The sequence below is a fragment of the Eucyclogobius newberryi genome, unplaced genomic scaffold, assembly GCF_026437365.1.
Source record: "Eucyclogobius newberryi isolate DKJ021-1_F unplaced genomic scaffold, fEucNew1.0.hap1 SCAF_4, whole genome shotgun sequence".
NCBI lineage: Eukaryota > Metazoa > Chordata > Actinopteri > Gobiiformes > Gobiidae > Eucyclogobius > Eucyclogobius newberryi.
In genome coordinates this window covers 37,649,243-37,666,462 of record NW_027316056.1, presented here as the reverse complement: position 1 = coordinate 37,666,462, position 17,220 = coordinate 37,649,243, and the positions used below count along the sequence as shown (strand labels likewise).

Genomic DNA, 17,220 nt, shown 5'->3' with positions numbered 1-17,220 from the left:
GGTCCCATTAAAACGTGATGTGATTTTTTTTTTTTTTTTTTTTTTTTTTTAATGTCCGCTAACCTCCCGTATCGAAAAAAAACACTAAAGGTGCGTTTTTTGTTGTTATTCCCTCAAAACGACAAAGAAGTAACCGAGTCGCGTCGCGGCGAAAGGAGTCGCCCGCGAAGCTCCCGAGACGCTAACGAGAGAAGTACGGGAACGGGAGGCTTTTGTTTGTAACTGACCGTGAGGTGGACGTGAATAAAGACAAATGCATTTACAGAACACTATCCTCGCGCCTGTCGTCTTTCTTTATGCGGTTTAATCGTATTTGATCATTTTGTGTGATTGGAATGTGTGGAAAGAAAGAATGAAGCTCCAACGCCATCTATAGGTCGATGTAAAGAATGGGCTCTGGTTAATGATAAGACCGTACGCTCCTGAGGGACGGTCTGCTGTGATTGGTCATTTGAGGTGATTCAGGAAATGTGTATAATTTAATATTTCCATCGTACGACATAAAACTGATCCATCTCAATGAAGAATGTTCAGAAGTAAGTTTGAGAACTGATCACCTTCTCATCAGAGGGCGCTGTAGTCTCTGTTTGTCCTTGGCTATGGCTCCGGCGTACCACACGGTGATGGAGGAGAGGTCCTGTGTGATGGACGAGAGGTCCTGGGTGAGGGGAGGGGAGGGGAGGACCTGGGTGATGGAGGGGAGGACCTGGGTGATGGAGGGGAGGACCTGGGTGATGGAGGGGAGGACCTGGGTGATGGAGGAGGTGACCTGGGTGATGGAGGAGAGGACCTGGGTGATGGAGGAGGTGACCTGGGTAATGGAGGAGGTCCTGTGTGATGGAGGAGAAGACCTGGGTGATGGAGGAGGTCCTGGGTGATGGAAGAGGTCCTGGGTGATGGAAGAGGTCCTGGGTGATGGACGAGGTGTCCTGGGTGATGGACGAGGTGTCTTGGGTGATGGAGGAGAGGACCTGGGTGATGGAGGAGGTCCTGTGTGATGGAGGAGGTCCTGTGTGATGGAGGAGGTGTCCTGGGTGATGGACGAGGTGTCCTGGGTGATGGAGGAGAGGACCTGGGTGATGGAGCAGAGGTCCTGGGTGATGGAGCAGAGGTCCTGGGTGAGGGGAGGAGAGGTCCTGGGTGAGGGGAGGAGAGGTCCTGGGTGAGGGGAGGAGAGGTCCTGGGTGAGGGGAGGGGAGGACCTGGGTGATGGAGGGGAGGACCTGGGTGATGGAGGGGAGGACCTGGGTGATGGAGGAGGTGTCCTGGGTGATGGACGAGGTCTTGTGTGATGGACGAGAGGACCTGGGTGATGGAGGAGGTCCTGTGTGATGGAGGAGGTTCTGTGTGATGGAGGAGGTCCTGTGTGATGGAGGAGGTCCTGTGTGATGGACGAGGTGTCCTGGGTGATGGAGGAGAGGACCTGGGTGATGGAGCAGAGGACCTGGGTGATGGAGCAGAGGACCTGGGTGATGGAGCAGAGGACCTGGGTGATGGAGCAGAGGACCTGTGATGGAGGAGTTGTCCTGGGTGATGGACGAGGTGTCCTGGGTGATGGAGGAGAGGACCTGGGTGATGGAGGAGGTGACCTGGGTAATGGAGGAGGTCCTGTGTGATGGAGGAGAAGACCTGGGTGATGGAGGAGGTCCTGGGTGATGGAAGAGGTCCTGGGTGATGGAAGAGGTCCTGGGTGATGGACGAGGTGTCCTGGGTGATGGACGAGGTGTCCTGGGTGATGGAGGAGAGGACCTGGGTGATGGAGGAGAGGACCTGGGTGATGGAGCAGAGGACCTGGGTGATGGAGCAGAGGTCCTGGGTGATGGAGCAGAGGACCTGGGTGATGGAGCAGAGGACCTGGGTGATGGAGCAGAGGTCCTGGGTGATGGAGGGCTCGGTCTTCCTGAAGATGTGAGACCTGTTCTACACCGGCGATGTTCAAATCTCAGCTAAAAACAGATAAACTTGCCTTAATTACATAAGGTTGGTCTAAATAAAGAAACCAAACACAACATTTACACACAGCACAAGAATCATCTTTGTTATAAACACATGGATATTCAATAGTATTTATTCCTCCTGTTTATAGTTTAACAAATTCATGACATTTGGGATTTTAACAGTGGCAAATTACATGACGATCAATGATAAGTAATACAATGTTCCGTTAGAGCTCAAATCCCAAATAAAATATGAGACTTGCATCAAACTTATTGTTGACACGTCCTAAATCCCAGACTGCCGCTAGCTTAGCGCTGCACAGTCGGAGCATCAACGGAGAAGCTACTTTCAGTTGACATTTTACTGTGTAAAGGTAATTTTGAGCTAAACAAACGCTCCATGGACAAAAGTAAAACACATTATCAGTCGTGCTGCTCGTAATTCTGCCAGAGCTTTTGAATACATGTTGCATAACCTCTATATCCACTTCATTTTCCAGAGGGTCAGATATTTCAGAGGGTTTTGCATCGTGGCCGAAATAAAGAACATCTCAATTTAAGTTTCCACACCAGGACAAGTTCGGGTTCTTTTACAACGGTGTAATTCTATAAGTACATTCACGTTATACAAGGAACAGAATATAGCATATAACAAATACAATTATATACTATATCTCAATTTACCTCTGACGGCCCAGGCCGCTGGGCTGGAGCTGCACATCACGACACTTTTGGGTTGCATAAAATATCCCCCGCTTTATTTCAATAAATCCAGGTTTTAAAATGAAATAACTGATAAGATGTTTGTTCTTTGCTAAAATTGCCCGTCCAAAACTGAACCAGAATTAAACTATTGAACAAAGTATTCGTTTTTAATATTGGGACGATGGGTTGTCGCTTGGAGGGCCAGATTTGGCCCCTGGGCCTCATGTTGAATGGCTTTGCTCTAGACCAGGGCCGGCAATTATTTTCCTCCGAGGAACATGTTAGAATCAGGCAAGAAGCGGAGCTTTTCTGTCAAATATAGGCTTTTTAATCTATTATTCAGGACACGAGGTCAGACACAGGGTCAGACACAGGGTCACACGAGGTCAGACACAGGGTCACACGAGGTCAGACACAGGGTCAGACACAGGGTCACACGAGGTCAGACACAGGGTCACACGAGGTCAGACACAGGGTCAGACACAGGGTCACACGAGGTCAGACACAGGGTCACACGAGGTCAGACACAGGGTCAGACACGAGGTCAGACACGAGGTCACATGAGGTCAGACACAGGGTCACACGAGGTCAGACACGAGGTCACACGAGGTCAGACACAAGGTCACACGAGGTCAGACGAGGTCACACGAGGTCAGACACAAGGTCACACGAGGTCACACGAGGTCAGACACAGGGTCACACGAGGTCACACGAGGTCAGACACAAGGTCAGACACAAGGTCAGCCACGAGGTCAGACACGGTCAGACACGAGGTCAGACATGAGGTCAGACACAGGGTCAGACACGAGGTCAGACACGAGGTCAAACACGAGGTCAGACACAGGGTCAGACACGAGGTCAAACACGAGGTCAGACACGAGGTCAGACATGAGGTCAGACACAGGGTCAGACACGAGGTCAGACACGAGGTCAGACACAGGGTCAGACACGAGGTCAGACACGAGGTCAGACACAGGGTCAGACACGAGGTCAGACACGAGGTCACACGAGGTCAGACACAGGGTCACACGAGGTCAGACACAGGGTCACACGAGGTCAGACACAGGGTCAGACACGAGGTCAGACACAAGGTCACACGAGGTCAGACACAGGGTCAGACACGAGGTCAGACACGAGGTCAGACACAGGGTCAGACACGAGGTCAGACACGAGGTCACATGAGGTCAGACACAGGGTCACACGAGGTCAGACACGAGGTCACACGAGGTCAGACACAAGGTCAGACGAGGTCACACGAGGTCAGACACAAGGTCACACGAGGTCACACGAGGTCAGACACAGGGTCACACGAGGTCACACGAGGTCAGACACAAGGTCAGACACAAGGTCAGCCACGAGGTCAGACACGGTCAGACACGAGGTCAGACATGAGGTCAGACACAGGGTCAGACACGAGGTCAGACACGAGGTCAAACACGAGGTCAGACACAGGGTCAGACACGAGGTCAAACACGAGGTCAGACACGAGGTCAGACATGAGGTCAGACACAGGGTCAGACACGAGGTCAGACACGAGGTCAAACACGAGGTCAGACACGAGGTCAGACACAGGGTCAGACACGAGGTCAGACACGAGGTCAGACACGAGGTCAGACACAGGGTCAGACACGAGGTCAAACACAGGGTCAGACACGAGGTCAAACACGAGGTCAAACACAGGGTCAGACTCGAGGTCAAACACAGGGTCAGACACGAGGTCAAACACGACTGGAAGGTTTTGAGAGCCACGGTCGCCAGAGTCGACCAACAACTCCTTTAGTCGACCACAGACTCTGGAACTCACGAGTCGCCGAAACGATGGGTTCAAATGAGGTCAGCAGCAGGTCTGTCCTCCCCCAGAGAAGAGGGGAGAGCGCCCTCCCTCAGCCCTGACTCCTTCTCGCTCCCTCAGCCCTGACTCCTTCTCGCTCCCTCAGCCCTGACTCCTTCTCGCTCCCTCAGCCCTGACTCCTTCTCGCTCCCTCAGCCCTGACTCCTTCTCCCTCCCTCAGCCCTGACTCCTTCTCGCTCCCTCAGCCCTGACTCCTTCTCGCTCCCTCAGCCCTGACTCCTTCTCGCTCCCTCAGCCCTGACTCCTTCTCGCTCCCTCAGCCCTGACTCCTTCTCGCTCCCTCAGCCCTGACTCCTTCTCGCTCCCTCAGCCCTGACTCCTTCTCGCTCCCTCAGCCCTGACTCCTTCTCCCTCCCTCAGCCCTGACTCCTTCTCGCTCCCTCAGCCCTGACTCCTTCTCCCTCCCTCAGCCCTGACTCCTTCTCGCTCCCTCAGCCCTGACTCCTTCTCGCTCCCTCAGCCCTGACTCCTTCTCGCTCCCTCAGCCCTGACTCCTTCTCCCTCCCTCAGCCCTGACTCCTTCTCGCTCCCTCAGCCCTGACTCCTTCTCGCTCCCTCAGCCCTGACTCCTTCTCGCTCCCTCAGCCCTGACTCCTTCTCGCTCCCTCAGCCCTGACTCCTTCTCGCTCCCTCAGCCCTGACTCCTTCTCGCTCCCTCAGCCCTGACTCCTTCTCCCTCCCTCAGCCCTGACTCCTTCTCGCTCCCTCAGCCCTGACTCCTTCTCCCTCCCTCAGCCCTGACTCCTTCTCGCTCCCTCAGCCCTGACTCCTTCTCGCTCCCTCAGCCCTGACTCCTTCTCCCTCCCTCACCCCTGACTCCTTCTCGCTCCCTCAGCCCTGACTCCTTGTCGCTCCCTCAGCCCTGACTCCTTCTCGCTCCCTCAGCCCTGACTCCTTGTCGCTCCCTCAGCCCTGACTCCTTCTCGCTCCCTCAGCCCTGACTCCTTGTCGCTCCCTCAGCCCTGACTCCTTCTCTCTCCCTCAGCCCTGACTCCTTCTCGCTCCCTCACCCCTGACTCCCTCTCCCTCCCTCTACCCCTCCCTCCTCCCTCGTGCACTTCCCCTTCTCCCCTCCCCCTCAGCCCCTCCCTCCCTCTCAGCCCCTCCCTCAGCCCCTCCCTCCTCCCTCCCTCAGCCCCTCCCTCCTCCCTCCCTCCTCCCTCCCTCAGCCCCTCCCTCCTCCCTCGCTCTGCCCCTCCCTCAGCCCCTCCCTCCTCCCTCCCTCAGCCCCTCCCTCTGCCCCTCGCTCCCTCCTCCCTCAGCCCCTCCCTCCCTCCTCCCTCAGCCCCTCCCTCCTCCCTCGTGCACTTCCTCTTCTCTTCTCTCACATTCACAGTTCGCGTTCGCGTTGACTGGCCAGAGTCCGCGAGCTTCTTTCTTCCTTCACATTCCAACACTTCCTCTCTTCCTTTCGTCCTTCCTCTGGACCAGTCCGTCCTCGTGTCGGCTCCTCGTCCTCCCGGTGCTCGCGCTCCATCCCCCGGGGCCAGGGTGAGTCTCCTCGCGAGGATCTTTGACGTCTAGAACCCAGAGAAAAGGACGTGAAACAGTCGCGAGCTCTTCCACGTCAAACGGGTTTATTTTGGAGGTTTGTCGGTTGCGTTTGAAGTTTGAATGAATCTGGAATTAATTAAATGTCTGTCGGATGACTTTATGTGCACTTAAAATCCACTTACGCACTTTGTATTGCATTTAGGGCAGAGGAAATGGGACATAGTTGTGTTCTGAGGAAGGATACTTTGTAGGAAGCGGATTCTGAGTTGATTTAAACGTCTTGTAAGAACATTTAGGTAGAAGTTTGTACCATAGAACCTAAATAAAAACAATGCATATTTATCAAGGAAATGAGTACAACTTAAGTGCACTTCTAAGCACGCGTCCTTACAACATGTTTTAGATTTGAAGTGTACTTCCTTTAACTCTTCTGCTTCTCTTTTTTCTTTTTCTCTTTTGACGTGACAGTTATCTTTCCACTTCCTGGTTGCATTCCGCGCTCTGATTGGCCATGGCCTACCACAGCTTCCTCCTGGAGCCAATCAGCTGCCACGCGTGGAACAAAGACTGGAGCCGTGAGTAGCGTCTGTGAAAAGGAGGAACAGTTTCAAACAGTTACAATACTGTACTTTGCATTGTTTTTTTGTACAGTTTCCTTTTACTTTTTTATGAATTATGAACAGATTCACACTTTTATTCTGTTACAATGTCAGAATATACCTGTGATTTAAACAAAAACCTAATCTAACATGCTCAAATCCAGCATGCCAGACTGAACAGAGTTTAAAATAGAGTTTAAAATAGAGTTTAAAATAGAGTTTAAAATAGAGTTTAAAATAGAGTTTGAAATAGAGTTTAAAATAGAGTTTGAAATAGAGTTTGAAATAGAGTTTGAAATAGTTTGAAATAGAGTTTGAAATAGAGTTTGAAATAGAGTTTGAAATAGAGCTTGAAATAGAGTTTGAAATAGAGTTTGAAATAGAGTTTGAAATAGAGCTTGAAATAGAGCTTGAAATAGAGTTAAAGGAGTTGATAAAGTATATTATGTTGATGTTTTTATTGTGCAGAAAAGGGCGATTATTGTTTGGATCTGTCGACTGGTCAAAGTATTTCTGTTGCACATAGTTTTTCTAAATATACATTCTCGACCAGATAAAGGTTGAAATGTGGCGATTGAAAGCTTCTAGACAGAGAATAATTACAAATAAAGTGTATTTTTAACAGTTTATAATTCACCATTTTAACTAATTAACTTGATTAATAATGAAATGATTTTAATCTTTGTGATAAGACGTCTTTTGGCGTGTTTTCTTTTGAGTCTGTATAAACCAGTATGATGATCAAAATGCATTTACCATAACTTAAATATATAATTCTGATTAATCGTTGCAATCTTATATTAAAAAAGAGCCAGGGTTTCTCAGGAGAGTGGCTGCTTTTCTGCCCAGAGACAGCAGGGGGCGACGGTGAACACTTCAAACGTCCCGGAAGTACATATTTAACCATCACAGGGGCTTACAAAGACGTTAAATATGTTGGATTGTTAAAGCGCCACCTACAGGCCGACGACTCATTGAACTAAAATGCAGTTAAGACAAATATATTTCAAATTTTTTCAGTTGTAATTTCACTTCCTGTTTGTAATTGATGACGTCACACTCGGAAATTACTCGGCAAACACTGGACCAAAACTCATCTAATGTCACCATTATTTTGATTTGACAAATAGAAATATATGAGAGCCACTTTATTTTGTTGCATTCATGTTTAGAGAGTCAAAAAAGTTGTTTCTTTTGTGTAATTTATGCATAAACTTTGACTGGAATGAGTGTTCCTGGTGTGATGTCACTTCCTCATTTTCTACAGATTTTTCAGCGTTTTCTCCACAAATACCTGCTCGATCGATGTAAAACTATCATTTATATGTGCAACAGGTATAAATAAACCAAATAAAGTCATAATTAAAACATCGTAAAACCTATTGTACGTCACTTTAAGCTTTATTTATCCAGTTAAATCATTTTAGATAAAACATTGTAACAGAAAAAACTTTTTATGGAGCAAAAAACGGCACAAGTTTCAGTTATGAGAAGGAAAAACAAGTCCAATCTGCATAATACGTCTCCTTTAATAAGTATGAGTATAAAGTATAATATTATTCATGCAGAGTAAAATATAGTATCAAATAAAGAAAGATTTGCACTTTTAACATATGTAGTACTCCATAAAGTAAAGAAATGCTGATGCCAGAAGAAGCAGAAGTGTTGTTGCTTCTGATTGGCTGGCAGCAGGTGAAGCGAGGCATTTCCTGTTTCCTGTTCCTCTCGCGCTGCAGCCGCCGCAGACCAAAGCCATATTTGGTCGTCTTCTTCTTTTGGGTTTCGCAGAAAAGCGGACGTGACTAAGTTTCACCGGAGCCAGGTCCAGGAACCGAACGTCTGAATATATCCGAGTTTTGAGCGCTTAATGCTACAGTTTCACTTTTTTACAGTATTTTTGTGTGTGTTTTGTGTACTTTTTTAATTTTTTTTAATATTATTATTTTTTTATTTAAGGAAAAAGGGGAGCAACGCATATTAATGAACATTCAAACAAATCTAAATCAGCCAGATTAAGGCCTTTACTAACATGATGTATTGTAAGATGTAAATGTACTTCAAATTCGTCCAGACATTTACTTGAGTAGTAGTTTCTCTTTTAGACCACTGGTTTGTACTTCTACTTTAAGGACATAAAGTTTTACCTGTTCTATGATAGTTTTACCTTCTCATTTACCCTCTGAAAGCTATTTTTAGGATAGAAATCATGGCTGTTCCTTTCTAGATAACATAGATAAATAAGGTTTTTCTGATATTTATGATTCAATGTGTGTTTTATTGTTCATTTAATTAAAAAAATCTTTATAGGAATTGTCCTTTTTCACTGCGGTTCTGTCAGTGGTATAAAGTTGTCGATTTGTAATATTTTCTATTTTCACTTAATATTAATATTCCAAGAGCTCAGGGAAGTCTCTTGTTAATAGTAAATATATTTTAAAACTCTGTCTTTATTCTCTTGTTTCTGCAGAAATCGCTCTGTGTCCGAACAACCATGAAGTTCACATTTACAAGAAGGACGGAGCAAAGTGGAGCAAAGCACACGAGCTGAAGGAGCACAACGGGCAGGTGACAGGTGAGGTGATGACACGCCCCCGATGACACGCCCCTGCTGAAGTCATGCGTCCTCCCTCTGGTTACTATGACTACTAACACTGTTCACAAGGAGGTGGCATGACTTCAGAAGGGCCACACGTGGTATGGGTGGATCCCTCATTATCATACAGGAGGGCATGGCCACACCCATCAAAGAAAATTACAATCTGGCGTTCAAAGAGGAATTAATTTAGAGTTGTTTTTGTTTTTTGTGTGCATCTTTTACATAGGTGCAGTATTCTTTTTAAAGAAAAATTAAAAAAAAATAGATTTAATGTTTAAATATTACAGTTTGTGAAAAGAGACAATACAGCCATTTAACAGACCGTAATCTCCTGACCAAATCTTGATAAACATATTTTAAATTTGGCTGAAAATAAAAAGCAATTTTTTAGGTTTATATTTTTACTTCCTGTTAGTAATCAATGACATCACATGAAATATATACCCATTAAACACTGGATTAAAACTCATCAAATGTCACAAAAATATATATGAGCAACTTTATTTTGGATGAATTAATGTTTAGAAGGTCAAAAACGTTGAGTGTCCCTGGTGTGATGTCACTTCCTGTCATTTTAAACAGATTTTTCACCACAAACAGCCACTCGGATTATACGTACGACAGATTTAAATACACCAAATAAAGTCAAAATCTGAAAATCATAAAGACCTGTCACACGCCCTTTAAGTCACATGTTTGACTCCTCTTCCTCTTCCTCCTCCTCTTCCTCCCGCTGTGAGTAACTCCACAAGCGACCAAAGCCTTTTCCAGTATTTTGCGTTTTTCTCCTTCCGATGTCGTTTTGTTTCGTCCGTCCTCTGAAAACACCGGGTTCTGTTCGTCGTTCTTTGTTGACTCTCGCGTTCCGTCTCCCCGCCCCGCCCGCCGCAGGTATCGACTGGGCCCCGGACAGTAACCGCATCGTGACCTGCGGCGCCGACCGCAACGCCTACGTGTGGACGCTCAAGGACGGCGCCTGGAAGCCCACGCTAGTCATCCTCCGCATCAACCGCGCCGCCCGCTGCGTGAAGTGGGCCCCGCGCGAGAACAAGTTTGCGGTGGGCAGCGGCTCGCGGCTCATCTCCATCTGCTACTTTGAACAGGAGAACGATTGGTGAGGTTCTTTCTCCGGCGCCATGGCAGCGTGGCCGAGCTAGTGCGGGCGATAAAACGTGTTCCTAGTCGTGTTTTTGATATAATACAGACTCCGGAACATATTCGGAAAGACTTTTATATCATAGGCGGTGCCGTTGTTGAATCAAAATGTAAAAAAAATGATAAACTGTCTGATTTTTGTCCATAATCCACTTTATCCATTAATATTCTCCGTCTAGAAACCTTCAGTCACCATAAATCAACATGTATTTGGCTGATGAAGGTAGTAAAAAGTCTAAATGTCTAAAAGAAATATCAGTTTGACTCGTCACTAATAGTCGCAGCCATAGGTTACACCATAAGCAGTTATTTGCACAAACCCCAGACCGTTAGCATTAGCAGCTGTTCGCTTCACACTTTCAGCAGCTTGTGTTCTTTCACTCAACGCAAAGGAAATGACAAATTGCCGCAGTACTTTCCGTGCATTCACGTATATTATTTTACCTTGCAAAGCTGTCCAATCGTCTTTATTATAACGTGGAAGGTGCCGTGTGTCGACGCCCGCAGGTGGGTGTGCAAGCACATCAAGAAGCCCATCCGCTCCACCATCCTGAGCCTGGACTGGCACCCCAACAACGTGCTGCTGGCGGCCGGCTCCTGCGACTTCAAGTGCAGGTAGGGAAACGTGCCAGAGCCGGTTCAAACGACACATGGGTCATGTTTCTGAGGGTTAAAGCTCGAAACGGTACTCGAGTTGTGTTTAGCGTCATTCACACTTGGGCAAGGCAAGTTTATTTGTAGAGCACATTTCATACACGCGGCAATTCAAAGTGCTTCACAACAGGAAAAATACATTCAAATCACAAAGAAATTACAGAAATCGCAGACATAGCGTTCCAGACACTTCCTGAAAAAAGAAAAGCAGAAGAGTTGGCAAACGTTAGTTAAAGGAAGTACACTAGAGTCCAAAAGCACACTTTAAATCTAAAACATGTTGTAAGGACGCGTGCTTAGAAGTGCACTTAAGTTTTCCTCATTTCCTTGATAAATGTGCATTGTTTTTATTTAGGTTAGATGGTACAAACTTCTACCTAATTGTTCTTACAAGACGTTTAAATCAACTCAGAATCCGCTTCCTACAAAGTATCCTTGCTCAGAACACAACTATGTCCCATTTCCTCTGCTCTAAATGCAATACAAAGTGCACATAAAGTCATCATACAGACATTGCCAGCATGACAGGCGTCTCCGGGATGGACACGTCACCTTTTTAGATTGATTCTTTCCCATATCAGCGCGCTATCTGCATCCGCACCTAGCAAGTCCTCTCCCCTCCGAGCCTCAAAAAACACTTGGTTTCCACAGTTCCCAGTTTTGTGACATCACGGGTCTGTAAATCGTCGCCAGGCTCGATCCGAGTATTTCTGCTAAATCCTGTTCGTTAAAACTGCACGATGGCATTAGCGCGTCAACGGCAAGCTAGGTTTGTTTATCTCCCCTTTGTAATCCCCTCTGCTGCCAGTAGATGGAGTTCTGACAGTTACTAATGAGAGAACGCCTCAAAAAAGCAAAAGTGCCACAATTGTTATCAGTAAAGTCAACACGTTTTTTTAGTCCTGGATCGCAATACTTTAAGAGCTTTAAGTATTTACCGATTCATCTTTAGAACTGTTAAAGAGTTCAATTAGTGATTTTGATATAGAATTGTGCAGCTCTTTGGTCAAATGTCCGATCAATATCTTATTTTTTTCTTGTGAATTTTGTGGATATAATTTTATTTCCTCATAGTTGGGACTTAAACCTTTTGTTGTTGTGCGTCGCTGCTCTTGCTAATCCACTCATTTAGTTTTAGCGATGTTTTTCATCGCTCGATACGGTTTCTTACGACTTTGGCGCTTGTCGTTACCAACTAATAAAGTGCAAACAAACATTCTGAGACGTAAAGAGCCTCGGATGGATTGGTCTAACTCTATATCCCGACCGATGTTTGATCACGTATAAGCTCAACGGGGGTTGACGTCTCTCTAATCTTGAATACAAACGGTTCCGAGCACTACCTTGACGCGCTCCTGACACACCCGCCCGCCCCTCCTCTTCGCAGGGTGTTCTCAGCCTACATCAAGGAGGTGGAGGAGAAGCCCGGCCCGACGCCCTGGGGCAGCAAGATGCCGTTCGGGGAGGTGCTCTTCGAGTCGGGGGGCTCGGCAGCGGCGTCCCAGCCCGACGGAGGAGCGGCGGGAGGCGGGGGCTGGGTGCACTCCGTCTGCTTCTCCCACTCCGGAAACAAACTGGCCTGGACCTCCCACGACTCCACCGTGTCCGTGGCCGAAGGGGGCAAAAGCGGCACGTAAGGGACCACAAAGCTGCACAGTGCCCACCAAAACACTGAAAAGTCCTGTATTATGAAGGTGTACTCGGTTCTGTTATGAAAAAGTACAAGTACGTGTGCAAGAAAGTTACCGTATGAAATGCGGTTGCAAGTGTGAAAAGAACAAATAATATCACATAAGTCGCTCCGGAGTATAAGTATAAGTCGCACCCCGGTCAAAAGTATGAAAAAAGGTGCCACTTGAAGTCCAGAAAATGCGGTACTCGTAAGTCAAAGTGTCAAAGAAATCGACTTAAAGCATTGTGTGTTTTCCCCCAAAGAGTTGATGATAAAAAAAGCACTTTGTATTAAAACTGAGCCCGTTGTGTGAGGTCTGCAGCTAAGAATAACGTTTTTACCGGTATTTTCTCATCAAGCCGGCAGTGAGAGCCACAATCCGCGCTCTGATTGGCCGTGCTTGGGTGGTTCACGGCGGCTTCACTTTGCTGTCTGTTAAAGTCTGTTCTAAAGCCGCGTACGCATCCAAAGGTGAACGCTCGAGGATATTAATGCACCGAAGGTTTCGTTAGAGCAAATGAAGAGTTGGACACATTTAAATACCTACTTCCGGTGCAGGAAAGGTTGAGTAAAGGATTCGAAGTGCCCGTTTAAAAATGTACTTCAAGAATAAACAGTTACACATTTTGAGAAATTTGTGATTTCGATACAGAATTGTTCAGCTCTTTGGTCAAAAATCTGATGATTTTCTTATTTTTTCATGTGAACTTTGTGGATATAATTTTATTTCCTTGTATTTGGGACTTAACTTACACGTTCAACCTTAAATCTCTGTTGTTGTGCGTCGCTGCTCTTGCTAATCCACTAATTTAGTTTTAGCTACGTTTTTCATCTCTCGATACAGTTTAAAACTTTGGCGCTTGTCGTTACAAACTAATAAACTGCAAAACAAACATTCTGAGACGCAAAGAGCCTTGGATGGATTTGTCTAACTCTATTTCCCGATCGTTTGATCCCGTACAGTTTTGTGCATTGAAACCTCATGTTCCGTCTGTTTCTTTTGTGACCGGTGCCGTGTGTGTTTTCCCAGCGTGAACAGCCTGAGCTCGGAGAGCCTCCCTCTGCTGTGCGTCACCTTCATCACGGAGAACAGCCTTGTGGCCGCCGTACGTAACTGCACTCATGACTTCACTTGTAGATTCAAAATGTGGGGTCCATTCTTTTAGGAGTAAATGTGGACTTTAGGAGTTATATTATGCTAGCTGTATTTTAAGGCCAGGTCAACAAAGTCCACTCAAATGTGACTCGACTTGAATCAATCGCGCTTAAAATACACACAATTTGCCCGAAAACGTCTTTTAAAAGAGAAAAAAAATTTAAGTTTTCACAGACCACGCCCCCCACTACGACGAGTTGACAACTCCTGACTCCTCTCCCGGACCTCCTTCCTCCTCTCCTGGACCTCCCTCTTCCTCTCCTGGACCTCCCTCTTCCTCTCCTGGACCTCCCTCTTCCTCTCCTGGACTTCCTGCTTCCTCTCCTGGACTTCCTGCTTCCTCTCTTGGACCTCCTGCTTCCTCTCCTGGATTTCCTGCTTCCTCTCCTGGACCTCCTGCTTCCTCTCCTGGACCTCCTGCTTCCTCTCCTGGACCTCCTGCTTCCTCTCCTGGACCTCCTACCTCCTGCCTCCTCACCTGGTTCTCCTGACTCCTCACCATAACCTCCTACCGCCTCTCCTGGACCTCCTGCCTTCTCACCTGGAAGTGACTCAACTCTAATCAATCACGCTTAAAACACACACAATTTGCCCGGAAACATCTTTAAAAGAGGGAAAAATATTAAAAGTTTTCACCCACGCCAGGCCACGCCCCCCACTATGATGACGTGACAACTGCGTCCTTATTGTGATTTCACTCATGTTGAAGCCCCATCTGTCGTCCGCCCTCAGGGACACGACTGCTACCCCGTGCTGTTCGTGTACGACGGGGCCAAGGGCAGCCTGGCGTTCGGGGGCAAGCTGGACGTGCCCAAGCAGGCGGCGCAGAAGGGCATCAGCGCCAGGGAACGCTTCCAGAACCTGGACCGCAGAGCGTCGGAGAGCCAGGCCAGCGACAAGGAGCTCAGCAGCCTGCACAAGAACAGCATCAGGTGCGACGCCGATGCTCCGCGCGGGCAAAACGCCGGCGTCCAGAACTCGATTCAAGCCAATTATCTCACAATCTTGATCTGATGTTTCAGCCAAATCTCGGTGCTGGACGGAGGGCGGGCCCAGTGCTCCAGGTTCTGCACCACGGGCATGGACGGTGGCATGGCCGTGTGGGACGTCAAGGTATGGCCCCCGATCGACGTGCTAGCAGCGTGACGTTTGTCAGAGGGACCGCTGCCGTAGCAATTAACAATTCATAACTGAATATTGTGGGTTTTTTTAATGGTGAGAAAAGATGAAGCTGAAACACGTCCATAAAATGTTTAATGTGTGGGGAAAAAAAGAAGCTATTTCACAGTTCTTGGGCAGGACGCTACAATGGAAACACGTTTTAACTTACGGTGACTTTACGTTGCTAGATTACTTTTTAACTTTTTTTTACTTGTAATGCGACCATAATCTCCAAATCCAAACCCGCTTTATTTATGTAGCACATTTTATAAACAAAAGAGCTGCACAAATACGAAATAAAAGGCATAATAAGTGCTCAATGTGATCTCACTAGTCCTAAAACAATAAAACCAAATATAGCAGCAAGCGGCAATGATCAGCCCTCGCCACGCCGCCGCAAGAGGAGCAATTGTCCTTTTATTACGCCTACTGCTGAATCTGTGACGCTGTCACATCTTCTCCCCTTTGTTTTACCATCAAAAAGCTATTTTATTTTGAATTCTTGGCAAAATGTGCCAAGAGCCCGCGACTTTTACCCTTGAAGATGAGTCTCTAACGCCCGAGGAGGATTTCGTGAAAGTATAAAGTATAAACATGTTCTGGCAATTTCCCCATTGGAATAACATGGGAGGTTTCGGTCATCGTTACGGCAAAGCCATAACAATTATGACATGGCTCTCATTGACTTTTTTTGATGGGGATGCTAAAATTGAGTTTTGTGTCAAATTTCGTAAAATTTCGCGTCAAATTTCGTAAAATTTCGCTAAACTAAACATTTAACCTCCATATAACATGGCAGAAATGTTAAATTTGGGAAATTTCTGAAATTCTAGCTAAAGACCGTGACAGGGTCAATGTAGGCCAACGCCCTGGGAGGAGTCCGCAAAAGTACGACGTTTGTAAAAACTCCTGAGTCATGCTTAGCCATTTTTGAACCAATATGGCCGACATTTGGTTGGGTGGACGGCGTTGCCGTAATATTTTTTACTTCTCTTGTCACCATCTACCTCTGCGCCAAATTTCATGATTCTACGATCAGATTTTTTTTGGGTCATTTCCCATCTCTCAATGCATTGTTGGTACATTTGGGGGCGCTGACGCGCCAATTTTTTTAGTTTTAGAAAAGGGAAATAGCCAGAATGTAGAGAGGCACGATTTTTAGAGGTGTGAACATTTTTGTGACTTTTCGTCAATGTTCACTGGGTGAAAAATAGGGGGGTTGGTCCCGAGAAGGAAGAAAGAAAGAATAATATTCCGATGCGAAAACAATGTTTCCCATTTTTCAAATATCATAAACTATACATTTTCGGAAAGCGCTCGCGCTTTCCTACCTCATGGTGTGGGTCCCTGGTCACTGACGGGTACTTTTGTTAATTTTGAGTGGGCTCCGCCCACTTTGTGTTTTTGGCCCTCTAAACAGTAATAATGTTCATTTTTTGCATTACATGCTTATATGCACGGAACATGCAAGAGATGGGGAACATATTCGTGAGCTACTTAGCGCAAATGAGTGCTTTTTATTCTGTATTATGTAAAGCGCTCGCACGGCCTTACGGAACTAATAGGCCTCTCGCCAGCTTGTGGCCTAACCAAGGCAAGTCAAAGCAATGTCATAAAACCCAAAAATGACAATGGTATAAGTAAATCAAAGTAAATAAAATAAAATAAATACTAACATTCATCACAATACCGTTACTTTTGCATTCAGAACCGAGATGACTTTACACACGCGTCATTGTGCTAATAGTCTTTTTTTTATCTCTTCTAGACTCTGGAGAATTCCATGAAGAACCTGAAGATCGTCTGAGCTGGAGTTTGCTCTTGTGCCTTATGCTTTAGCTGGAATGTGTGAAGGAGCAGACCTCAGACTGAAGGAGCAGACCTCAGACTGAAGGAGCAGACCTCAGACTGAAGGAGCAGACCTCAGACTGAAGGAGCAGACCTCAGACTGAAGGAGCAGACCTCAGACTGAAGGAGCAGACCTCAGACTGAAGGAGCAGACCTCAGACTGAAGGAGCAGACCTCAGACTGAAGGAGCAGACCTCAGACTGAAGGAGCAGACCTCAGACTGAAGGAGCAGACCTCAGACTGAAGGAGCAGACCTCAGACTGAAGGAGCAGACCTCAGACTGAAGGAGTGCGCTCAGGTCTCCACATGGTACTTATAACCGCTGTATGAATCATGAAATTGCTTATGCTGGTCATAAACGGTCTTTGAATAAAGAATGCTGTTATACAAA

At 46.7% G+C, this 17,220-nt stretch overlaps 1 protein-coding gene across 2 annotated transcripts; it reads left to right on the top strand.

Annotated features, from left to right (window-relative positions):
* Positions 1-5,887: 5,887 nt before the first annotated feature.
* arpc1b (actin related protein 2/3 complex, subunit 1B) lies at positions 5,888-17,220 on the top strand. 2 transcript variants are annotated; one of them, XM_072463070.1, is made up of 10 exons: positions 5,888-5,985; positions 6,457-6,563; positions 9,055-9,159; positions 10,075-10,297; positions 10,846-10,953; positions 12,380-12,625; positions 13,695-13,770; positions 14,553-14,752; positions 14,843-14,933; positions 16,750-17,220. In XM_072463070.1, the coding sequence occupies exons 2-10, from the start codon at positions 6,500-6,502 to the stop codon at positions 16,786-16,788; spliced, it is 1,152 nt and encodes a 383-aa protein (XP_072319171.1). In that variant the 5' UTR covers positions 5,888-5,985; positions 6,457-6,499; the 3' UTR covers positions 16,789-17,220. The 2 variants fall into 2 exon arrangements, with proteins under 2 accessions (XP_072319171.1, XP_072319172.1); XM_072463071.1 differs by lacking the exon at positions 5,888-5,985 and having other exon boundaries at positions 6,455-6,563.